Source organism: Rhinolophus hipposideros (genome assembly GCF_964194185.1).
Source record: "Rhinolophus hipposideros genome assembly, chromosome: 19".
In the NCBI taxonomy this organism is placed as follows: domain Eukaryota; kingdom Metazoa; phylum Chordata; class Mammalia; order Chiroptera; family Rhinolophidae; genus Rhinolophus; species Rhinolophus hipposideros.
The window spans coordinates 52,530,114-52,555,207 of NC_138065.1; the positions used below are offsets into that span (position 1 = coordinate 52,530,114).

The window sequence follows — 25,094 nt, forward strand, 5'->3', positions numbered from 1 at the left end:
GGGTTCATGGAACCCGACCAACTAGAGGTCTCTGGTAAGCAGGATTTGCCGTTTAGTATAAAGAAGGACTTAATCAGAAAATACACTGGTATCGAACGTTTCTTTCAAGCAGCCACCCTGAGAAAGTGTTTTCTAGGCTGGGTCCCCACTCACCCAATCTCCCATCCTTCCTACCTGTGCAGGTGTGTAGAGCAATTGCTTAGGTTTAAAACAGTGCCCCCGAGGGCTTCCTAAGAAAACAAGAACCACAGAAAAAGAAAAGCTGGATTGTGTGAACACACTCGAACTGGTGAACCAGCAAGATGGAATCGTTTATTTTAGAAACTTTTTGTCGACAGCTGGCGAGAGTGTTTGTGCTCAGCCCTTCAGAGTTCACAAGCTTAGCCTTTTCCTCGAACACCACCCTGGGACTCCTGCCCCAAACGCAGACCTTAAAATGAGTGATGAGGAAACATCTAACAACCGTAAATAGGTAGAAATGTCACAAGATCAGCGACCTACCTTTTTCCAAAGTAAAGGCTTGTGAAAGTGGGAGGCTGTTTGGAGAATATTCAGGAGGCATGACAACCGGTTGCCGTGGGGGCTTCTGGGTTAGATCCTGGGTGAGAAGGAAGAGGTCAGAGGGACCATTAGCAACGTTTGAATGAAGATGCGAATGTGAGTTGCCTCCGTGCCACTTTTGCATTTTGACGGTTGTATTATGGTTACGCAAGGATGTTGTTCTTAGGAAACACTGACATAGTTGGAGGGGAAACATTAACCCACTTCCGGGACCGTGAGTCAGTAATGTTTTACCCTGAGGTGTTCAGCAGTCTGCTTGGCAGAAGCCTGCATCAGGACTGCCGAGGACGGTCTCCTCTCACCACCTGTGACAGACACTAGCCGTGGGGACTAGCCCTGGACTCTGAGCCAGGAGACTAGGAGCCGGGGTTGGCAGTTGCAGCTATGAGATGTGTGACCTTGGACAAGCTCCGTGACCTTGGACGAGCTCCATCACCTGTCGGGGTCTCAGACTCCCCACTTGTAATGCGACATCGTGGATCTACACGTTCTCCAGTTGGCTTTCTTCTCTCACGTCATTCCGTGTCCCAGCATGCTCCACCATGGGGCAACTGGGAAGAAAATAACCCCGTTCGTGTGATGATTTGTGAACAATGTGACATCAGTGGAAGCCTGTTGGGTCCACTGGTCACAGCCCATGAGGGAGTGACTGTTTCGCATGGAGGGCTGGACCCCTCACCAGGAAAAGGGAAGCTTGTGAAGTCTGTGGAAGGCTGCGAAGACTCAGGTTGCCACCAGACAGCGAACGGAGGGGGTTTCCTTAGACACTGCCTAAGTGACAGTCTTGCCATCTCCCTTCTATGGCTACTCACATTACACCATTATAATAAAATTAGAAAAAAACATTATGGAAATGGAGCATAAGCTTAGAGATTTTTGTTCATGACCAAAAAGACCTTCTCAGAAGGTGTCAGTCCCCATTTTTCAGCAGGAGCGCGGTCAGCTTCATGGGTGAGACAATTTACTATTATATTTTGCATCTGTGATCCCCACTCACTAAATGCCGGTAAGGCGAGCAGTCATTGTAACAACGCTCATGTGTTTACAGACACCCCTGGGCATGGGGGACAGACCATTCCTGATTGGGAACCATTGGTCAATTTAGTGGTCATAACCAGACAGCAGATTTGTTAGTATTTCCCTCTTTCATTGAAAAATACAGAAGATGGAGTTGAAAGGAACTGAAGCCATCATCTGTCACAGGCTCCCTCACTTCGTTGTTGAGGAAAAGGAGGTTACATGCTCATCCACGGTCACGTCAGTGGTGACCGGTGGAGGCGTGTTCAGTATCAGCCCCTCCCACCCACTGCGGGCGCCTGTGCTAACCCCCTTGGTGCCATGTCAACATGGTCTGGGGACGTGGGGAGGGGTCGTGACTAATGATGGAAATGGCCAGAAGGCTATGCCTAAGTTCCATTAATGGATGCCGTCCCCAAGGTCCTAAGCCTTGGGGTTTTCTAGAACGACCAGTACGTTTATCTGGGTGGAGAGGGCTTCAGTGCCTCCACCAGAACCAGTGCTGTTTTTCACGTTCGAGGGCCCTTTTATTGGCCGCATTTAACATATCCAGATGGGGGATGCGACTCACAGCTGATGTGAGGAGAAAGCACTGCATTAAAGTTTGATGAGGCACGTTTTTCCCCCCCTTTCTTTGGGTCCATAAAATAATCACCTGTTTTACAATGAAAGGCAGCTTATATTTGGTGAAATATGGTAGCTAATTTCCGGGACAGATTGTAGAGATCATCTCAATTGTAACTATTCCTTGAGGTGTTGCAGCATGTGGCAGGGCCTCTCGTTTTAATTGTTTGGTCTGCGTAGGACAAAGCAGTGCAGCGATTGCGGACAAATTGAAGACAGGCTCTACAAGCACACACGATCAGCTGTCCAAATTCTCTCTCTAGACCCTGGCATCAATTTCCTTCACCGTCCTTCCTGGCCTCCAGGTTTTTGTGTGAGGCCTTTGGGATCGGCCATGGTGCTGACTATTCAGACTTTTCGTACTCCTTTCCAGTGACTTCTGTACCTGAAGTCTAAATCTGGGGTAAATAATCGCCGTGTCTCGTTACCTAACTGCTACTCTGGGAGAAGCCTTACAAAGGCAGTTCCCTGGAGAATAAGGAGGGAAGTGAGAAGGTGATTGGAGCTGACTCAGGGTTCAGTGTGGCTAGTGAAGCAGACTGTCTGGAGCTGCTCTCTGGTAAGCGGCACAGTTGCCAAACCTGGGAAGCCCCTCGTCAGTCGTGACAGCTGTATCCGCGAGGGGCCAACCAGGAGGGCAGAAACAACTGTCAACCTTTAAAACAGAGCGTTTTAAGACCGAGAGTTGGTTACACGGCTGATTGTGGAGATGCACACAGATCGGGACGGTGAGACTATTACAAATGTGCAGCAGAGAGGAAGCCGCAGAGTGACAGACGATGGAACCTCTGGGGACACCTAGGGGAAGCTGAAACTTCAGTGGGCTTTTAAGGGGTGAATTGGAGCCACAAAGACCAGCAACAGCTTCCAGAGGCACCACCCAAGGCAGAGAGAAGTACCTGGAAGTACCTTGGTTTCTCTCTCTCTTCTGACTTCCTTGTAACCTGCTCCCACTGGCTGAACCCAGGCAGATGCAGCAGACTGCAAGCGTCAGCCCCCGGGTGACACAGAGGACACGAAGGGAAGGCACCGAAGGGATCTGAGTGCCAAGGAACGGCATGTGACCTACGCAGCCCAGAACACAGATGAGGAAGAAAATCTGAGGCATCTGAAATGGTGGGTGGAAATGGTTCAGAAAAGTGGGGTCCTGTATTTGATGCAACACCTCTCCTCCTGCTTCAATGCTGTATGTGAATTATATTCCAATACAATTTTCTAAAAATGAACAACGAAAGTTTAGATGACAACATGACTGAGGGGAGTCTGAGGACCCAGGTCCTCTGTACGTTGAAGAATATTTCTGTATCCCTGAAGATAACGCTTCTCAAAACGAGGAACTCCTTCATGAGGAGAATGAAAGCCAGTTTTACAGAAGTTCGATCCACGCACAACTTCTCAGGGGCACGGCCGTTTCATAGAACCAGACCTGTGAGCTGAAGAGAAACTATGTTAACTTAGAACGAGACACCAAGGTTACACCGTAGCTGCTGTCACAGCCCGTCAGCCGCCCACATGGTCCCCAAGCTCGCCGCGGCCCCTGGGAAGGCACAGTGTCCCCATGGTCAAGCTTCCCGGGGAGCTCTTGCTCCCACTCTCACGGTCATTGGTGGAGATGAGACTTCCGCCTGCAGGGAGGACTCCTGAAAGACTAGGTCTAGGGCATTAGGTGACACGGCACATGTGTGACATTGTGTTTGTGGGGGAAGCGCCTCTTGGAACCACCTGGGTCTTATAAGCCGAGAGGCAGCTCAGCGCTTCCCTCGCTCGTGGAAGAGGTGCTGATGTACAGAGGCGGAGGAGAGCCGCCTGGCCGGTGGGGAAGGAGGGCGGTCGGGCGCAGGCTTGCAGCAGCTTGCTGCTCTCTCACCACGTGGGTGTCCGTGGCTTCGGACTTCAGCAGCCGGCACACTTGACAAAGAGGAGGGAGCAGTGACCCGCTGCTTCGTGCTGGACTTCAACCCCAGGTACACAAGGGCCGGCCCTGGTCACGTCACCCGTGGGTCACCTGTACCATCCTCGCCTGTCTCCCTAGTCATGCCGTTAGTTTTAAAGGGGAAACATGCGTTGTTTTTTTAAAAAAAAAAATCATAATTTTATTCTCTCCCAATTGTTGGAACTCTGAGGACTTGGAGTAGTTGATTAGGTCTGAAGACGTCTGTTGACTGCCAGTAAGACTGTGCTACGACGGCCAGGCCTCCCCACGTGTATATGTGGGGGTGGGGGAGGGGAGAGGGTCCTGGACGTGTGGCTCCTGAGCCAGCAGCAGCAGTATTAGCCGGGCAGTCGTTAGTGGGAAGTCACACCCCCTGTTCCCGACCTGCTGCCTCAGAAGCTCTGGGGACGGGCCAGCCATCTGTCTCCCAGTCCTCCAGGGGACTCAGAGCAACCCGCTGGCTCCAGCGTCTCGACTGTAATAATTGCACTGGCCGTAGGTTCAGAGGAGTCGTGTTTTTCCTCTAACCCCGATTCAATGGGAAACTCTACTTCACGAGTCATGACAGGATTGGGAAGAAGGGTCTTCAGTGTGAGAATCTCACGACGAACGCCGTGTTTGTGCCAGTGCCACAAGCAGTGACCCCATCCCTTTTGACATCGTCTTGGCCCCGTGTCCCTTATGGTCAGTGGCCACCAGAACTTTCTAACCGGCCGTCCCGGAGTTCACGGCACACAGTCACACCCAGGCAACTTAGGGCACGGCTCCCTGGGAAACCCCTGTTTTCCTTGCGTTCTCACTGCGAAGAGCTGTGGTTCTGAGAACATCTGTGGAAGAGGAGTCTGTCCGAAGGCCGCCCGGCCCAGGTCCCCTTTTTCCTGCCCTTGGAGACTGCGCATCCCAGTCACCTGACGCCTGGCATGTGCTTCCTGGGACCTTCTCCCAACGTCGTCCTCTCTCTCTGTCCCTGTTTCTATTTTCTCTGAGGCCGCCCTCCTTCCTGCCTCTATCCCCAGTTATCCTAATTCGGACTTTCTCTTTTTCAAACCCTCCTCTCCTAACCCTTCTTACTGATGTAACTGGATGGGTCCTGTCGGACAGTGGCCCATCCCTGAGGTCAATAGCAACGGGAAGAAGGGGAAATTCAGACCATACTTTAAGGGAAATTAATGTCATCCCAGCTCGGCCCCAAGTATGGAGGTAGCTAATAATTCCTCAGGAATTTCTGCAGCCGGTGGAAGGTGGTTGGCACTGGTGAATACATCGGTGAACAACGGAAAGATGGGGCTTTGCGCTGAGCCCGTCGGCACCGTCCCCCCCAGTGTGCTCTTGGCTTCATTCTCTCCGTTCTGTGTTAACTGGACACAAACTACGTAACAACTAATTATCAATCTCCCGGCTGGCAGCATGCTGTGGTGTGGTGAACCACACAAAGATGATTTAGATTCGGTCTCTGCTTTCTCGCGGCTTCTTCCAGGGCTACTGAAGATACACAGAGTTATAATGATAATTAGCCAGCAGTCATCATGTTCTAGCCACGAGCTTAGTACCATAAGCACTGTACCTAAACAAAGTTGTCTCATTTGATTGTTGTAATTATCCTTTTAGGCAGGTGCTTTTAATCCCCATTTTACCGATGGGAAAACCAAGACTTCATGTAGACGCACCGTGGCCAAGACGACTAGCTAGTGATAGAGGAACCGATTGGAGCCTGAAGCACTGCTGTGAAGTGCTCTGCTCTGCAGCCTCTAGAAGGATGATTCTTATATCGGTCCAGGGCAGTGTTTTTTCAATGCACACTCAGAGCTTAAAACACTGTTTTCAGCTAACATGGCTGGAGAACAAGACAACCTAAAGCACTGTCTTCTAATTTGCATGTACCTGAGTAACTGAAATGTTTGTGGTAGACACACGTGTGCTCTGAGTGTTGGAAAAGGGAGGGATTGACATGGAAAGGAGGTGAGGGAAGATTTGGGCCTTTGTGGTGGGTGGTGCAGAATTGTGGAACCAAAAGAAGCTGTCCTTGTTCTCTCTGCCCACCCCCCCAAGCCATTCTTTGGCTCATGGCTCTATTTTTCTTTTGTTCTTAGCATTTCATATCATCAATGACTAAATTAAGTTTTTCTTTATTTTATTCATTGCCTGTCTCTGCTGCTAGAGGTGGGAAGGCAGGGACTTTGTTGGCCTTGTTCACTCCTCCTTATCTCGTAAGGGGGTCTATCGTAAGTTCATGAGCACTCAGGAGGCATAGTAAAAACAAAATTATTTAAAATAGCTTACATTTTTATAGTGTTCTATTTTATTTCCCATAATCCTTTTACCTACCCCTACTGTTAAGTTCTAGCAATCCTCTCAGGGTAGCTTGGCAGGGCTTGATTGCCCTAATTTTACAAATTAGGGAGGTAGGGCTCAGAGAGGTTAGGTCATTTGCCTTAGGTCACACAGTAGGTGAGCAGTGGAGGTAGGCGCAGAGGCTAAGTGTCCGCTCTCACCTTTCCCTGCTCCTCTGAGCCTGTGGTGGTGTGTGGAATGGACCGGCCTTAAGGCGTAGACCTGCCCGGCTGTTGGCCGCGGCTCGCGTGTCCACACCAGCAGAGAACCGTCAGAGCAGGGTGTCTCCATCAAGGGAGGGCCCCGGCTGTCCTATCAGCCGTGGTCATCGAGTCTGTCCACAGTGAGTTTGTCCAGGGAGGGGTTCCTTCTGCAGTGAGAACATTGAGAGTGTTATCCAACTCACCCCAACCCCCAGCCCCCCAAAGAGTATCGTCTGGGCCTTTTTCAGTTTGGAGAGATAAGTAACCCTTTGGCTTCCAACCCTGCCTGGAAACAATTTTATTTTCTCAGATACCTTTACCCTCCTGAAGGCTAGTAATTGATGCAGCAAAATTGGAGTACTCTAAAGAGTGTCCGATCCACTTACGGCATTCCCTGAGTGGGCGCACACACTCACACCCTATCAGTAGGGGCCCGACACAGCGTCGTGTATGTCACACACACCCCCGTGAACCTCGGGCTGCTGAGACCAGGGTTCTACTGAGATGGACGCCCATCCCAGACATCTGATTCGGGCTGGCTGAATCAAAGCTGTGCATGTGATGGTGTTTATTGAGTTCGTTTATCCACGCTCGATTCGAATCAATGTGGGCATGGGTGTGCAGGGATCTTCTGATATCTGAGTATCAGTATTTTGAGTTTATGACAAATTTACGCACAGACACATTCAACCTTTACACCGTGCGTATGAGCTTGAGTTGCATGTGGCCGTATTTTCATTAAAAAGGGGAGGAGAAAGCAATGGAAAAAGAGAGGAAAAGAGGCAGAGGGCATGTGTGCGTGTACACGCATGTGTACACGTGTGTGCCTGTGTGCCTCTGTGTTAGCATAGGGCCTATTCGAATGTGCAAAGGCCTGACTTTGATGCAATTCCACCATCAAGACCAATACTGTCGCGTTTCCCGCCAACCTCCAGAGCATAAGGCTTCCTCTTCCTGAGTACCAGCCAGCTGAGGAGAGAGGAGGGGTGGGCCAGGCTGTGGCGGGCGGCCTGCACCCCTGAGGGGAGCCCAGCACCCCCGGGGGCCTGCCTGGACGCCTGAACTGGCATGCCCTGGCTCTGACGTGCCACCCCTTCCCTGCCTGGCACAGCAACTGTAGTGGACGTGGCCAAACAAAGGCTCTTTCTTGGGACACTACCGACAGCCTGACTTAGGAGTGCAGCTTGGCCCATGTCTGCTCCGCTCTCGATATGCTTCGTGCCTTGGGGTTGGAGACTGTCCCTGAGTGGGGATGGCAGTGATGGGACATGCGTGAGTGGGGGAGCAGGGGGAATCGGGGTTTCAAATAGGCTCTGTCACTTCTGGACTGAGACGTGGGTTTGCAGCAGGAGCTCAGGGTGGACGATCCTTCCCCCCCACCCCGCCCCGAAAGCCTTTCTCGTGAGCCTTTCTGTCCTCACCTTTTAATAACAGTGACGCCACCCGCGGTTGGGCAGCTCCTGATATTCTGCAAGTGTCCTTGGGTCTTCACGACAACCCCACCGGGCAGGCTAGGCGGGCAGAGGGAGAGGGGCGGAAGACAGAGTGGCCCGCTCGGGGACTCAGTTTACTCATCTGTAAAAAAAAGGCTAATAACCCATTTTCTGCCTCATGGTGTTATAAGAGAAGCAATGCAATTGTAAAACGATGTCATGTCAGGTCTGAGGTAAGTGTAGGAATTTTTATATCACCTTGTAGACGAAGAACTTGCTTCCATGCCACTAAAAGTTCTGCTTTCTTGATATAAAACGCCCCCTCTTTTTCTACCTGTAACTTCCGTTCATTCTCTGTGTCATTCATTTTCTATTCGAGTGACACCTGCACTGTCACTTTCCCTGGCCCCCTCTCCTAGGTCCTCTGAGCAGGTTATTATTCTGGTGCTGATCTTTCTCCCCTTGTAACTGGGATCTCTGTGAGAGCCGGGGAGGGGGGCTGTCACCCTCTCTGTACCCCAGACTGTCCTTGTGCAGTGCCTGGCATGTGAGCCCACAGGACATGCTTAGTGAGTGAAACACGCAGTGTACGAGTTCCAGTCACGTCTTTTACAGGGACCCTGTTTGGGTCTAAAGAAAGATGCGTAAGGCAGTTTCAAAACAGTAGCTGCTGGGACTTGGCTATTCTAGAGAATTCACTTTGCCATTGGGTTTTAATTGCGTTGGAGCTAAGCACTGCTGTGCTGGGTTGGGAGGCGGACGTCCGGTCCTGTGACGCAGGGCAGTGACCGAGAGAGCTTCCTGTCTATCCTGTCTTCATAAGCCCCTCCCTGGCTTCTTTCCCTCCCGTCTCCCCACAACAAGCCCCAGACCCTTCCTCTAACCATGCCCCACCGCCGCCCCTGCCTGCAGGACATTTATGGGGCTCATCACTGGGACCCATCAGAGGCCTGTTCCTGCCTCTTCCCTCCCTTGCTCTCGCCTCCCTCCCGGCCAAGCTCAGATCTCTGCCCTATTTATGGGCTGCTGGGATTTTTTCCAACAACCTGAAATGAATCTTGGAGACCCCACAGGTGGTGCAGCCCATGGCAGGGCCGTAAACCGCGGCTGGGGCTTTCATCTGGGATTGTTTATGTGGGAGGACCAGCCAGGGGAGTAACACCCCTGAGCCATTCCAGATTTTTGTACAAGAAAGGGGCAGGAAGGGCTCTGAGATATGCGTTCGAACTGTGGGCCAAGCAAATTCGTTTCAGTCCTGTCGGCTGTGCCGGAGACGTCATCTCTGGACTTCCCCACGAGGAGTCAGAGGGCTGCTGTGCTAGGTCCACTTGGCCCCCAGGGATGCTGACATTTTCAGTCGGAGGTGGCGAGTGGTGCTCCTTTCATCTCTGCTGAGGGGTGTCGGCTTAAATTATGAGGGACCGCTGGGTCTGCATCTGGGTGTAGGAGCTTCTGGCACCCCAGAGGGGCTTCCCCTCCCTCCATTCCCACCTCCCTGCCGTTGGAAGGCGTTTCTTCATCTTCTGCTCCCCAGTATTCCTGTTCCAGGGTTCCAAGGGAAATCTCCTGGCTCTCATAGAACTTTCTCACGGGGAAATCACTAAGTGTATATTTTAGGCAGTGCATATTTGCAGGAAGACGCGGGCATCAGAGCCAGGCTGGCCTGTGCCCACTGAGAGAGACGGAGGGAGTCTCGGTGACATCCCAGGCAGGCTGGAAATTCTCCCAGGGGAGTCAGCGGCTCCGCTCTGCCCATAATATTTACAGCACAGAGGACAGAGCTGGGCGGTTGTTTCTGATGGCCTGCCTTCCCCCGACAGCTGGGTCGTGGCATCTGTGTTCACTTTAGAGGTGTCAGGGGCCTCTCTGTCCCTTCTCCTTCAGAATGTCTCTGGCTCATATCTGCCAGAATACCTGAAAGTCCACACCGGTGACTTTGGTTGGAGGCATTTTCTGGTAAGTGTGTTATTGACTGTGGGAAGGGACGCAGCAAACTGTGATAATCATTGCCTCCTTGGTGTCAATTAGCAGTGCTTCCTGACCCCCAAGTCAGAGCCTGGAGGAATGGGACCAGGGGGCAGGAGGGGCCTAGAGTCGGGCTCAGGCTGAATTCAGGCTGTTCGGGGAAATAATTTTGTTGGTTCACGCACAGCCATGCCCGTTCATACCTTCTGCGGCTGCCTTCGCGCTCTGATGGCAGAGTCGGGCGGCTGCGACGGAGACCGTGAGGCCTGCAAAGAGGAAAACATTTCCTCTCTGGCTTTTTTCGTAAATGTTTGTAGACTCCCTACTCTAGAGCATGACCGGCTTCTTGGAGGGAAAAAAGGGATGGACCTGAGGAGACAGAAGAGAGTAAGATACTGAGCAGCAGAAAGGAGGGATCAGAGGGAGAAGGTGCACCCCAAAGACAATAGAAACATCCAGACACAAGCCTTAATCTGGTCCTTGACCCCCCCCTTCCCTCTCTTGCCCCCTTCTTTTCTGGAAAACAAATGTTTTCATCTCCCTTCCTATCGGGAGGCCGAGAGAATGCATGGGCAGCCACCTGTGGTCTTTCTACTTCCTCCAAAAATGCACATGGTCGGCCACCCTGCGGTCCATTGATGGAATAGTGGCTCTTGGTAAGGGTGCATTTGTGTCAGGCAAGGCTGAGTGCTGTGACAACCATCGAAGACACCAGGGCTTCCGCCGTCCTGCCTCTGGGCTCTGAACCAACTTCAGCAATTACATCTTCCTTCCAGAACCAGCCCCGACCCCGTCCCCCCTCTTTCTATTCCTTTCCAGAGGCTCTCTGACACTCACCTTCTACAAGAGCAACTCCCAGTGTTGGCTCGGGTCATGTCTGCAATGTGGGAGGAATGAACGCTGGAGTGTAAAACCTTAACCCAGACTCCCATCCATATGCAACTATTATTAACAAAAAACATGTGTCTCAGATCCAGAGTACGTCTTTGATGTTGAAATGATGATGTCGACGATGATGGTTCTAAGCGCCTATCCCATTCTAGAGACATCGTCTCGTTTAGTTCTGTTTCTCTCCCCGATGGGAAACATTGAGTCCCGAGACTTTGTTCCGAAATCACACAAATAGCGGCTACAGGGCAGAGGCTCAGCTGAGCCTGGGTGGCGCCAAAGCCAGTGCTTAGCGGAGCCCATCATGTTGCTCTCCTGGAGGGTGCCGGTGCGCATGGATGAGCCGTTTCCATGGAATCCAGCCTGATGCTGGACTTTACCATTTCTATGAGTCACGTCATCCTCCTTATAAGTAGGATGTGTTTGCACCACATTGTGGGGAGTCTGGCTGACTCCATGGGGCATTGACAGACCCCATGTTAGGGGCGACACTGGCAGAAGACATGAGGTTTTCGAATTCCTACAGTCACATTTTAAAACATCTTCTGTACTTTGGACGTCACACTTGTTTGTTCCAGACTCAGCCCTTTGAGTTGCCTGCCTTGCAGCTCTGCGTGGTCCTTGGGGTGGGTTGTCAGAAAGGTGACCGAAGGGATCCTCTGTACCAGAGGAGCGTCCCTTTGTCCCCGAGGACCCCTCCAGCAGAGAGAACTGTCCTCACTGAGGCCCGGGCTGTGGGTGTCTGAGCGGTAGTTTTTCTACTGTTGATCCTCCTATGGGGTCCTCTTGTTTCCCTGTGGCTTTCAGTGCTTATGTGTTTGTTTTCCCCCCCTTGCCATTCTGAAAACATCTTTCCAGAAAGATCCTCAAACCACCTTCAGACCAAGGTCCGTGTATGTCTGTGATCAGCTTGCGGAATGTCCCTGGGAGAGCAGGGACCTCGTCATGAGTCTTCTGTAATCTTTTGGGATTTTCATTCCTTCCGTGAAGGGTGCAAGGCAGAGCAAAAGACGTCCACCCCACCCCATCCATCCAGAGCCTCCTGTGTGCAGGCGCCACGGTACTTGCTTTGCACGTGACAACCCTGTGCCTCCCTCTGGGTGGCAGTTGTCACCGGAGTGCAGATGAGGAAACCAAGGCTCAGTGCAGGCGGTGACCTGTTCAGGGCTGTCTTCCTAAGGAGGGCAGAACTGGTTGGACACCCTGTTCAATTACACTGAAAGGGTCATGCCCTCAGGAAGCTCACAGGTGGCTGTCCCTTCCTGTTCAAACTGTACGTCTAAATGTTCACGCAGAGAAGCAGCCACTGTCCTCGCAGATAAAATAAGTGTTTTGGGTCCAGCAGAGCCATAGACCTCAACTGCAGTCTCAGCTATAATGCGTATGCAAATGAGCATCTATCGCAGGGCAGAGCTGGCGAGGAACAAGGAGGGGCAGCGCACACAGTAGGTCCTTCATCCTGGATTTCCAGAAGTGGTTGGAAGGAGACCTGATTGGGAGAATGGAGCTGGGGGCCCTTGGGACAAAGGATTCTGCTGGAGAAGTGAGGACAGCTGAGCTCTGGGAGGACCCAGGCAGAAGTGAGGTCCCTGTGAGGGTGCTTTGTGGGGGGCACACAACCGCCACGGCTTGTAGTGCTGAGTGTAGACGTGTCTCCCTCACGGGCATTTCCCAGGGCCTGGAAGCACCTTCTCAGGAGTGTAAAGTCTGGGGGATGCAAGAGGCGGCCTGGGAAAGAATGTGACACAGACTGGAGGCTGTATTTCCTTCTAAAGTTCCCCCTTGCATTGCTTACCGCGTAAAGAGTTGAAGGAATTTACAGAAGTATAAATAGATACACTTACTGTAACAGGTTTATTTTGTAGACTAACCACCTGTTATCTGTCCATTCTCAGTTATCTGTACCCACAGGTAAGCTAGGGTGGGCCCCCTGTGGGCTCTGAACCAGTCATGTTTGTAACTTTTCCAGGTCTAGATGTGAAAAATGACATCGAAGACAGTACTAAAATCAACACTTTGGGGGCATTTATTTTCTGCCAAGCAGCTTTCTGAGCACCTTATCGGTCAACTCATGTAATCCTTCCATTAACTCCAGTGAAGTAGGTTTTCTTATATCCTGGTTTTGCAGGTGAGGAAATTGAGTCATTAAGTCGCTCGCCCAAGGTCACACAGCTGGGAGAAAGGGCTGGGCTGCATTGGCGGGCTCTCTGGTTCCCGTCTTGGCTTTTGGAAGAATCTTCCTTAGCCCTTCCTGGAGACTGTCAGGCCAGTGCCACCGGGGTCGCTGCACTTGATATAAGGCCATGCTGGGAACAGGACCCAAGGGCCTTTTTGTAGACCAGCACAGCTCCCGGGAGTGGCTTTGCGGGGCTCAACACCATGTCTCCTGCTTCTTCTAGGCAAAAGCGATGATGAAGAAAGCCTTTGCAAGTCTGCCCACGGGGCAGGGAAAGGAGCCGCTGAGGACGGCAAGGACCATAAGCGCCCCAAACGTCCCAGAACCATCCTGACAACCCAGCAGAGGAGAGCGTTCAAGGCCTCGTTTGAAGTGTCGTCCAAGCCATGCAGAAAGGTACTGGAGGGGAGCAGGCGGATAGGGGGCTGGGCCCGCTTCTCTGTGTGCACACTTGCCACAGGGCTGTCGAAGGGCCCCTGCGGTAAGGGTGCTAGGGGGCCGGTCAGACAGTCTGTGCGGTGGCCTCTGCCCGGCAGGACACTCCGGGGGTCACCCAAGCCATAGCAGCAGCTTCCCGTGCTTTTGTGCACATACGCCCACTCCAGCGGGCCACTTGCTCCCACCTTTAGTTTCGTGGAGAGCAGTGGGAATGACAGTGCCACGTGGGGTGTGACAAAGAGTAACACCTCAGTGTCTGGAATGTGCATTCTTGTTTGGTCTCGTTTGTTCCTCTCGGAGTGGTGATTTGGGGGTTTGCCCTTGGGGGAGTTCCTTCGTTCCTGTGGTTGAACAGTCTCCACCAACTGGTTGTGCCACAGGTTGTTTGTCCAGTCACCTGTTCAAGGGTGTTTGGGTTGTTTCCAATTTGGGGGTGGGGAGGCTGTTACAGGTCAGGCTGCTGTGAAGTTTCATGAAAAAAAAAACAAACAAAAACTTAAGTGGTTTAATGAGGTGGGAGCTTATTTCTCTCTTACGTCACCATCCACAGGGGAGCAGTCCAAAGCTGGGGGCTGGAGGGTACTCTGTTGTACATCACGTGGCCAAGGAGCTGCTTCTGTCACCGTTTTTTCCCAGCCAACATGGTGGAGAAAGAGGGAGTGGAGGGCAGGCTGCTGCCTTGTTAAGGGCACACCCAGCAGTTCTTACACCACTTTCGTTCATGTGCATTGGCCAAAACGTAAGCCTGTGGCTGTACCTCCTCCAAGGGGGCTGGGAAATGAGTCTGTCTGGGTGGCCATGTGCTCTGCTAAAACATGGGGATTCGATTGCTAATAGGAGGAAAGAGAGAATGGATATTGGGGACAATTAGTAGTCTGTGCCACAAATAGCTGTGTCCATTAATTAAGTACCCCATTTACTGTCTGCTTGTCCTGTGCCAGTTACTGTCATTTATGCAACAAAAATATGAAAGCCTTTTAATTGAAATTCATGATGGAAATACATTTAAAAATTATTAGCATTCTTTTTCCGGCATGCCTGTCTGTATTAGTCAGCTTTTGCTGCAATAACAAACACAATCTTGGTGGCTCCCAGCAAGCTGAGTGCCTGCTCCCGGGCTGTGGCGGCCGTGGCCCAGAAGGGCTGAGGTTCAGGCGTGGTTCACCCGTCCTTCCTTCAGGTGGAGGAACAGTGGCCACTTGGGCGGGCTGTTCTGAGGATGGCAGAGACACGCGGACGTGTCACACCGGGCAAACCCATGGGAGCCTCTCCTGGGTATCACGCACGTGACATCCACTCACATTCCATGACCGGACGCTTCGTGTGGCTGAGCCCAGTGTGAGGTGTCTGTCCATGGGGGCAGTGGGGCAGGAAAGGGGGGACATTGGCTGGACAATAAAATAGTCCACTGCTACTGCTGACCTGGGAATGCCACCACACCTCCTTTCTCTTTCCTTGCTCCAGGGGAGGTGCTGGTAGAAAGTGAAATAACCCTGGAGTTGGCTTGCATGGGGACAAATGACCACTTGTCGTGTATTTACTTACTTTTGTACGTGCACCACACTCCCAGCCTCTGTGGCCTGTGCCCAGGGCTTGTCCCTGGCCTCCAGGGGACCGGCGAGGAGAAGCCTGTGCACACAGAACTGCAAGCCTGGGGAGAACGCTCAGAGGGCCAGAACAGACAGGCAGCCAGGGGTCACGGGAGCCGAGGGAATGGCAAGGTCACCGCTGTCCGGGGAATCAGCAGGGCTTTGTGGAACAGGTGGCTGCTGAGCTGGGCCCCTGGAGGATGGATAGGGTTTCAGCAGGTGGATGGAGGTGGGCCCCCGGGCACACTGCTGTTTAATTTACTTAGCAGAAGGGTATGCTTTAAAAATCTGGTCTAATCACCCCACTTCTCCTGAGCCTCAGCCCAAGTGGCTGAAGAAGGCGACGACTCCCCAAGGTCTCCAGTTCACCGTACTGGTGTGTATATGCACCGAGTTTCTTCCATCCAACCTGCTTCCCAGAATCTAACCGGCCCCTCACTGTGTCCCTGCATGGAGGGCGGATGTGGAAACACATCTCTTGGTTACGGGGCTCCGGGTGGCCATGAGTGTATGGCCAGGGCGTCTGTGCCTGCCCGAGAGCTCTCTGCCTTGCTCTCCCACAATCCCGATGACTCCTGTCTTACTCTCTTTGGGCTCATGCAGAGTCACCGTAAAAAATAATATTCACGAAATACGCAGTCACCTAGAACTGTGAGGGACAGAGCCAAAGATTTAGGTGAATGAATTTGGGCAGGAGAAGAGAGCAAGAGAGAGCCACTTGTTTTTCCACGTGCCTTGCACCCTCAGTTCTCCGTAAGTGGGCTAACGCACGTGCGTGACGTGCAGCTAGAGCACGACAGGTCTTGCTAGTAATGTCTGGGAGCCATGTGAAGGCCTGATGCCCAGGGTGAGAGAAGCCCAGAGGCACCTCTGGGAGTGCCCCTCTACACAACGAGAATTCCTCTTCCTCTTTACCTGGTGAAGTGCCGTCTGTCCCCCTGACGGAAGCGATGTTGTGTGTTTGGGACGTTGCTGGACGTGAGCCACGACCCAGCTCCTCTGTCAGCCGTGGCCTGCGGGCCTCCCCGTGCTCCCTGCGTTGGAACCGTTCTGCCTCTTCTGCTGTGACGTGCCAATGTTTCTGTGTTTCTAATGCTCCGTTTTTTCAAGGTGAGGGAGACTCTGGCTGCAGAGACAGGGCTGAGCGTCCGTGTGGTCCAGGTGTGGTTCCAGAACCAGCGAGCGAAGGTAGCCTTCTCCTCACTTCTGTCTGTCTCTGTGTGGCTGGTCCCCCGAAACGGACCCGTAGGATGTCGTGCTTGCTGACGGGGGTTCTGACCAGAACTCACTGGCTCAAGGCCTGCTCTTGATTCAAAAATCCTGTTGCCAACAATCATTTCAGACACAGCAGCCGTGCAGCTGGGCAGAGATGGGGCGTTAGTTTTAGTGAAATGGCTTTTATTCTCCTAGTGTCTGTGACTGTGAATCTGGCCAGCCGTCTGCGTGAATAAATGTCTTTCTGGGTCTTCTGATAAGAGCACGTTCATTTAACCCAGATACCAAAGTCCTTTCAGAATTTCAAAGAGAAACCTACTTGGCTGACGGGTGACTGGCCCGGACACAGTGACGTCTCACCCGTCTCTCCAGTGCACCCCCACCCCCGATGTAGGGCCAAACCTTCCTATTGTCCTCTGGACCCCCAGGGGCTGTACCCCCGGCCCAGATCTTTGGTTTGTTTTAGACCTTTTACTCATTCATGTTTCTACTCCTAGTCATGCGTCCTATGGCCCGTTAGAGCCCTAATCTTTACGGGTGATAAGTTAATCTCTCAGTATCTGATCGTGACTGTTTAAGGTGTCATGTCCCCCACTGAATTCCTCAGGACAGGGTCTTGGTGTGTCTTCCGTGGCCCTTTCCACAAAAGGCTTTCATGGTTTATTAGGTTTGAGAGGACCTGTAGCCTGTGGGTTCATAAAGCGCAGAGCACGTGTGGAGCTCAGAAATCTTGCAGTAAAGAATTTCTTTTAACCTAACGTTTCACACACACACACACACACACACACACACAGAGTATATTAACATTTCATGGAACCCTAACCTTCCATGGAACACAGTTTGAGAAACATTGGGTTACAATGTTCCTTCCAGGAAGTCTGGGTGCTAACCGGGCCCTTAGGGAGGTGAGGTCCTTACCTGGAGGCCTGAACCTCCTGATGGGCACCTCAAGCCCGAGGACCAGCAGGTCGGGCAGTGTATTTGGGGACAGTCTCTTGGCACATTCCAAGTCGCATGGGGTCCGTGGCCTCTGGCCGCACGTCTAACCTGGAAGGCAGGCCCCAGCCCCTACACTCATGCCTCACGTGCAACTCTCATAGCACACGCAGCACGTCCTGTTTGCTGAGGAGCCCCGTTGCGGCTGGCACAGTATTGCTACCAAGCCAGCAGCCCTTCCACATCAGTGAAGCAAAGAGCCCTGTGCTGGGACCCGTGGAGCTTGGGCACTGTTTCTCAGGCATGGCTCCTTGACGAGTCACAGCCAGGGAGCCTGTCCCTCTGCCTTACGCACGGGCCCTCCCCGCACCTGGGCCGGCTGCAGCCTCCTACCTCTAACCGTGTGGTCCTCTCCTCATCAGATGAAGAAGCTGGCCCGGCGGCAGCAGCAGCAGCAGCAAGACCAGCAGAACAGCCAGAGGCTGAGCTCCGGTAAGCGGGGGGCGGGCCTCTACCCCCGTGGCCCCCACTGCCCAGGCCTGTGAGTGACCCTCGTGGGCTCTGAGGCCCAGTACACACCCGCATGGGAGCTGGGACCTCCCGCTGAGAACCGAGCCTGGGCTGTGCCAGCTGCTCAATGGCTGGGCTGCAGGCCCAGAGCTGCCCAAGGGAGTGGCACTCACCCTGAGAGAAGCCTGCTGGTCCTCACCCCGAGGAGAGTCGGGGGGCCGTGTCAGCATTGCCTCAGACTGTCATCCTGCCCAGTCCCCTCCTTCCAAGCAACTCAACTCAACAGAAGACAGCACTGTGACTTACCGCTTTCCAAAATCATGTAACATGGTAGAAATAGGGGCAGTCAGCTGACAGACCGCCGCTTGGTGGCTCGAGCACGTTGGTAGTTCCCAGAGTGCTCTCACACCTGCCGACCAGACTCTTACAACCAGCACCCCGAGGTGAGCAGACCTTCCCGTTGTCCCCGTCCCACGGAAGGACGAGCAGACAGGCTCTGCGAGACTGAGCGGGTCCTAGAGGAGTGAGGGATGCCGCTGGGCCGGAACCCTCCCTGATTCTGAGTGCCGCTGGGCCGGCTGCCTCCTCTCTACCTGCACCCCTGCCTGCACGTACCCTCACGGTTTCAGTGGGGAGGGAGTGAAGGTCAGATGTGCGAGCCTTCAGGAATTTAAAGAAAAAAAATCAAGGAAAACTACATCATTCTTAAAGGGATGGTCCTGAGCGGCCCGTGTGCCCCGACAGCGGGGAGGCTCACCCCTCAGCATGCCTGCACGCCGCCTGGCATTCAGTGAAGCACACACTCTGATTCCCAAGGCCCAGGTGGGCCGAGATGCTGCATCTGTAACAAACTCCACTGCTGCTGGTCTGTGGGCCACTCCTGGGAGGCCGTGGTTGTCAGGCCCCTAAGCAGAGCCCCTTGTTCCTGCATGGCCTTGTGCTTGATACCGAGACTAAGCTCCTTTGAGGACTTGACTCTTGAAGCAAGGAGTTCCCTTAGCGTCTTCCCTCGAGGCAAACAGTGTTTTAAAATAGGACAAGACAGCTGCTCACAGAGGGTCCCAGATGCCACAAGCTGACTCCCTGTACGCCATCAGGCCCAAAGGGAGAGGGACGCCTCAAGACGTCATTAGAACACAAACTCGCAGTGTGTGGAACCTTGAGGAATTCCCAGGGCAGCTCCTGGGGAGGAGACTTAAGAAAGCAGAAGACGGGTAGTAGTGTCTGGGAGCTGATGCGACCTTGTTCAGAGAACCGCGCGTTGTGGGCCAGGGGGAACTGAGTCCCCTTTTCTCGTAAACTATGCGCCCGCTAGCCAGTTGTGGTTCCCAAGTGCTCCTGGAATCAGGATGGCAGGTCCCCGAGGTCGGCCCAGCCAGTGTCACGGTCCCCCACTGACCGACGGACTCTCAGTGGGGTGATGCTAGAAGGGGCTTTAGATTCGTCCACTCCAATGTCTGCAAACCTTGTATAGCATCAGATGCCTTCGTTCTGATGACACATTTCAAGGAAGTGCTCCAGGGACCTCCAACACGGTCCCTGAAGGCCCTGCGGGCACAGGCTGGGACCCAGGGATGTTACCTCATTCCCATCCATTGTATCAATGAGGAAACCAGGACTCAGGAAGTAAAATAAAGTGATTCATCCATGGCTGCACAGCTCAGTGGTCACCACCCTCTGTGATGCCTGTCACCTGGTGGTCACACCCTGGATGGGCCCCACAGACACTGAGCAGGGCTGACCTGGGGCGTGACCCCTGAGGCTGGGTCATGAAAGACGTGGCGGTTTCTGCTTCCTGCTCTCTTGGCTCGTACACTCGGGGGAGGCAGCTTCCATGTTGTGAGGACACTGGAGCAGCCCTGGGAAACCCGCGTGTCCGGGCAGCCACAGGCTCTGGGACCTAGCACTCCCCACGGGAAGTCCAGGGCTCCCCGCGCGGCCCTCCCCTGGCCTCACCCTCTTCTCTAAGGAGCCAAAGCGAAGGCCGGTGCTCGGCCGGGAGCCCCGCAGTGGGGGCTGTGATGTTCAGAAGATACTCCCCTCTCTCCCAGCGGGGCTGCATGTGGTGATCAGCCGTCTTCTTTGTCCCACAGCTCAGACGAATGGTGGTGGGAGTGCTGGCATGGAAGGGGTCATGAACCCCTACACGGCTCTGCCCACCCCTCAGCAGCTCCTGGCCATCGAGCAGAGTGTCTACAGCTCGGACCCCTTCCGACAGGGCCTTACCCCACCGCAGATGCCTGGAGACCACATGCATCCCTATGGTAAGGGGGTCCCCCTTGGCAGGGTACAGGCTGGGGACCCTGATGTCCCCTCCATGGTATAAATGAACAAACCAAGACCCAGGAAGTAAAATGCTCCAGCTGTGTTCGCCCAGAGGTGGTCACCACCACCCAAGAAGGAACCTCCGTGACGGTCACCTTTGTTTTAATGACACATTTCAAGGAGGCTCTCCAAGGTCAGCTGCCCCATCGCTGTCCTCAAGGTGCCCCCCCCATGGCCCACAGGCCCGGCACCCACAGGGCCCTTCCACAGCTTGCTTCCTCATTCCCTCCCAGACACGTCTGCGTGGCTCTCAGATGCTCCCGGGTGCTGCAGAGCACCCCCAGCTCCCCCCACACTACCCTGGGGTCACAGAAGGAAGACCAGCACACCCGCTCTTTTGTGCTGCTTCCATTTACGGTCCTCTTCAAAGCTGCCTCTTTGCTGGTTTTACTAGGAGGTCGTGCTTTGAATGCCGACCTGCCTGTGGCGATGGTCTTTCCCAGGTCTTTCCTTCCGTGCCAGATGCCACACTTAGGTGTTTGTGAGCAGTCTCAGCGTGACACAAGCAGAGGCCCTGATTCAGCAAACTAGCACGTGAAGCAATGCTCTCAAAGCCCCGAAAACACATGTTCTAATTGGACTGTGTTGCGGACAGAACACGGAATTGCCCAAATGTAATTCCGGAAGCCAAATCTGACTTGTGAAGTGACAAGTAGCCCCCCAGCCCAGCCCATCCGATCCTAAGTGGGGGTGCTTTAGAGGCTGGTGTGTGGAGAGCCCCCACACTCGCCTGCCCAGCTTGCCGTTTAGGCTAACGCACCGCCGCTGGGGCCGCCACCCCGATGGGGTGGGTGAGCTCCGGAGTGAGGGCTGAAGTTCGCCCCAAGTGCAGGCACCAGTTTTATCCAGAGACGGTCGGTGGCCTCTGCGATGCATTCATCTGTACCAGGACGTCTGCAATAAATAAACCTGGTAGCGAAAAATGAAGTTTTATTCAGCCACCCTTCAAAACAGGATCAGAGACAGATGGCTCAGCTCACAGATTTTGTCAAACAACTTCTTCTTTGCCTTCATTTAAAAAAAACTCTGCTCGTTTCCCCATGTCATGTGTCCCCAAACGCCGGCGGAGCCCCAGCCTCCCAGGACCGCACAGACCCACCTCACTCCCTCACGTGTGCGCGGACAGACGTGGTGATGCCTGCCCCCTTGCCGGCCACCGTCTTTGTTTCCTCAGAGGTCGCGTGTGACGTCTGTACCTGTCCTTACTCCACAGCTGTGGGAAAACAGGGCACACGGCTTCCTGGCCGATCCTTACGTCTTGTCCCAGGGATCTTGTTACATAAAGGTCCCTGTGACGACGAGGGTTCCCCAGCCTCGTTCAGAGCCCTGCTGTTTTCTCCCCCTCCCCCCGAATAACCCCGTCTGCAGCCGAGCCCTAGAGGAGCCCTAGATGGCTCTGCATTTGCTTCCACTGACCTCAGTTTAGGCTTTGTCGTGTCCTGGTTTACATTGTTTCCAGTTGTTGCGCTTCAGACACTAGAGACCTGGTGTGGACAGGGCCTGGGCTCCCTCCTCCTGTTCCGTGCAGGTCACCTCCATCCCGCCCCAGGCACCCCGTAGCCCTCTTCTCCTGGGGACGTGCTCAGGCCACACTTGCTGGGTGCAGACGAATTTCCCAGCGCTGAGCCGCAGCCCTGCTCCCGTCCCTCATGCCACTGTTTCGTCTCCGTTTCAGGTGCTGAGCCCCTTTTCCACGACCTGGATAGTGACGACACCTCCCTCAGTAACCTGGGTGACTGTTTCCTACCGACCTCCGAAGCCGGGCCCCTGCAGCCCAGGGTGGGGAACCCCATTGACCACCTGTACTCCATGCAGAATTCTTACTTCACCTCTTGAGTCCTCCCTTCGAGCTGGTGGCTAGGCTCCCATGTGGGACACCCGTATCTGTGAGGGGTCGCTGGCTTGAGGATGGGGAGGCCGGGAAGAGGTGGGCTGGGGAGGGGCTTTTGTCGGGGATGCTGTTGTATGATGCTCTGGGCATTTCCAAAGACCGAATACATAACGATTGCATAGTTCAATGTTTCTAATAAGAGTCTTAGCGTTAGGTCTGAAGATGTGTTTATCACCGAGGACAGGGACTTTTACTGTAGACATTCTCGTGCAGACTAGGTACCTAGAGACTCCTAACAACTTCCCACCGTTCTGGGGAAGGTCTCGTCAGAGGTGCACACATCTATCCCTCCGTACACCCATAGACAGACAGGCGGGCAGACAGACAGATGTGTGTGTGAGTGTGTAGCCTCCCATACTTTTATCATCCAAGTGTATTCCTACCTATGGCAGACACCAACTGTACAGCAAAAGTGACTTTATTTTCAGTGTGAGCTATATTTAAGGAAATGCTTGATGCACTTAAGTTATAAAATGAGATAATTTACTTTTATAAGCTTTATTTTTAGTTCGAAGGGACTTGTTGGCAGGGTGGAGGGGCTGCTCGACCCAGGTCCACAGCTCCGAGGGGCTGACTTAGCTCTGCGGTCAGGGAGTGTCGCGGAGGTCGGGGCAGCCGCTCTGTGTGGCTGGCAGCGTCTCTCGTGAGTTTTTGTTCTTGTTGGCGTGGAGTCACTGGGCTTGGGGGACAGAACAATCCCCGATCACGTTCTTAAAAAGTCTAAAGCCCAGACTCTTTGCCGCTTTTAAATTCTGACATGTGGTTGTTGGTGGTGCTGGGAAAGTCAGTTCTGCTCTCGAGCGTCATTACCTTAAGTGTGGGCTGAGGCTGGCAGTGTGGACCCCCTCACTGTGGGACGTGCGAGCAGGGCTGGGACGAGCCTCTGAGATCTGCTGAAAATACACCCAGACCGGTCACATAGCGAAGGAGGACCTCTGGGGGTGCAGAGCAGGAGGGCTTTTGGGGCCCAGGGACAACTCTGCCTGCCAAGGTCCCTTGTGCAAAGCCTGGGCTGCAGACACCGGCGCAGGGCAGCCAGGGGGATGCCAGGGTCCTTCAGGCAGAAGGAGGCTGTGGCTGAGGATTCAGTGCAGGGCGTCGTGGTTTCCAGACCAGGGGCAGAAAGCTGCAGCCTGCATGCCTATGTTTAGGGCCTGCCAGCTAAGGATGGTTTTTACAGTTTTAAAAGAAAGGAAAAGAGAAGGAGAATATGCAACAGAGTGTGTGTGGCCCCGAAAGCCTGAAACGCTCTTTGTGCTGTCTGGCTCTTTTCATCTAAAGGGTGCTGAGCCCTGTTCTAGGGGGTCTGTTCTGAGCTGCCTCTTGGAGCTCCCAGAGGTGCATGGGTTCAGGGCCACCCACGGCCCCTCCTTCAGGCTCACTTTTCTGACCCTGAGCACAGAAGGCCCAGCTGCCATTGTACACGGGGACAGTACCATATCCCGTTCCCCGTTGTGGTGCTAGGATGGGCTGCTTCTGTGTGAGGAGGCCTGAGGAACCAGAGCCAGGGTTGGGGAAGGCGGGGCCAGCTGGGCCTCCTCTGGGGGGTGCGGGACAGCCTGGTCTCACTGCTGGGACGTCGGAGCCTTGGGCAAGCGGCTTGTCCCCACCAATCTCTGCCAGGCAAGAGGGACACATCCCCTTACTGTAGCGTCTGTGTTGTGTGATTTTGTGCTCTTGTTTATAATTTATGCAAGCCCCCCCAGAAACCCCAACCAGTCTGGCAAGTGGGAATCGGGCAGACGCTGTGGGGCCCCGCAGACCTCTGCGGAAAAGGTCCGCTGAAGAATGTAGCAGATACGATGTGGGTGAACGCGTAGAGATCCTTATTCCACTCCTCAACCTTGGCAAACTAAGATGAAATTAAAAACCTCTTACAAACGAGCTGTTGTTGATTCAGGGGCACGGACGGTGGGCAGGGAACCAGGGGACATGGGCGTTTTGTCAACAGGGACACGGGGCTGAGCCTAGGTAAAGCTTTACATGACGGGAAGAGTGACTTCCATAGAACAAGGAGGGAGGGCTGTCGCCATCCTGCCACAGTAGGAGGTCGGGGACCTTCCAGCATCACTGTCACACTCACACAGGCACAGGGGTCGCCGAGTGCATCGTGGGGACATTGGCCTGGAAAGCCATGCGGCTGGAGAAAGACTGAGGGTGGGTGCCTAGCTGGGGCAAAGGCGGGGGCGGGGAGCGGGGGGCGAGCCACAGACGGGGCTCCCCGGTACACCCCCCCAAAGGCCTCAACAGTTTAAGTGCAATAGATGGATGGGCGGCCTAGTCAGGAGAGTCAGAGAAGGTTTCTCTGAGCAAGTGACAGTGGAGCTGAGACTGTATCCATCTCTCTCCATGCCCTCCCCTCACCAAGTGACAGTGGAGCTGAGATGTCCATCTCTCCTCGTGCCTTCGCCTCATCAAGTAGAAATTCTGTTTCCTTTCTGCCAGGGGTGGAAAGAATCTGGTAACCTAATGTCCTCCGAGGTGTTTGCCGAGAAGGTCTAAAGAGGCTGCTGATAGTATCTTGTGGGCAAAATGTCCACAATCAAAGGAAGGGGCCACTGTCACTCAGTCACACATGTTTATTACCTTTGGTGGACCCCGCTATTTCCTGGCCCCTCGGCCTCCATTCACTTGCTTCTGGTACCATCACCCTGGTTTCCTTTGCGGACGTGACCTTCTTCCAGCGTGTGTAGACTTTGTAAATCCAGGTGAGTGGGCTGCTAGGAGCTCAGAGCAGGGACACGTCACCAAACCCTCTCCCAGCACTTGAGTCTGGGGCGTCGCACAACCTCGAAACGAGTTTGCAGCTAGTTCCTTTCTGGAGGTGCAGCTGCTGAGATGGCCACACGGCTTCCACTGCCTGGAGCTGCCCTGGTCCCCATCTGTTGCCAAGATGGGGCTCCAGATACCCTGTGATTACAATAAACACCCTTTTCTGCCCATTAGCCTGAGCTGGTTTCAGTTGTCTGCAGTCAAACGCCCTGACAGAAGCTGCACACTTACAATTTCTGTGGCAGTTTGCTGCGTGTGTGTGTGTGTGTGTGTGTGTGTGTGTGTGT

At 53.7% G+C, this 25,094-nt stretch overlaps 1 protein-coding gene across 1 annotated transcript in view; it reads left to right on the forward strand.

Moving 5' to 3' along the window:
* The window catches only part of LMX1A (LIM homeobox transcription factor 1 alpha), a 123,681-nt gene extending 99,769 nt beyond the window's left edge, over positions 1 to 23,912 (forward strand). Inside the window, exons 4-8 of the mRNA XM_081025743.1 lie at positions 13,355 to 13,527; positions 16,269 to 16,346; positions 17,732 to 17,801; positions 19,913 to 20,083; positions 21,820 to 23,912. Of these exons, the coding sequence (XP_080881869.1) occupies positions 13,355 to 13,527; positions 16,269 to 16,346; positions 17,732 to 17,801; positions 19,913 to 20,083; positions 21,820 to 21,980 (653 nt within the window). The 3' untranslated portion in view covers positions 21,981 to 23,912. The remainder of the gene's footprint in view (positions 1 to 13,354; positions 13,528 to 16,268; positions 16,347 to 17,731; positions 17,802 to 19,912; positions 20,084 to 21,819) is intronic.
* Positions 23,913 to 25,094: the final 1,182 nt, after the last annotated feature.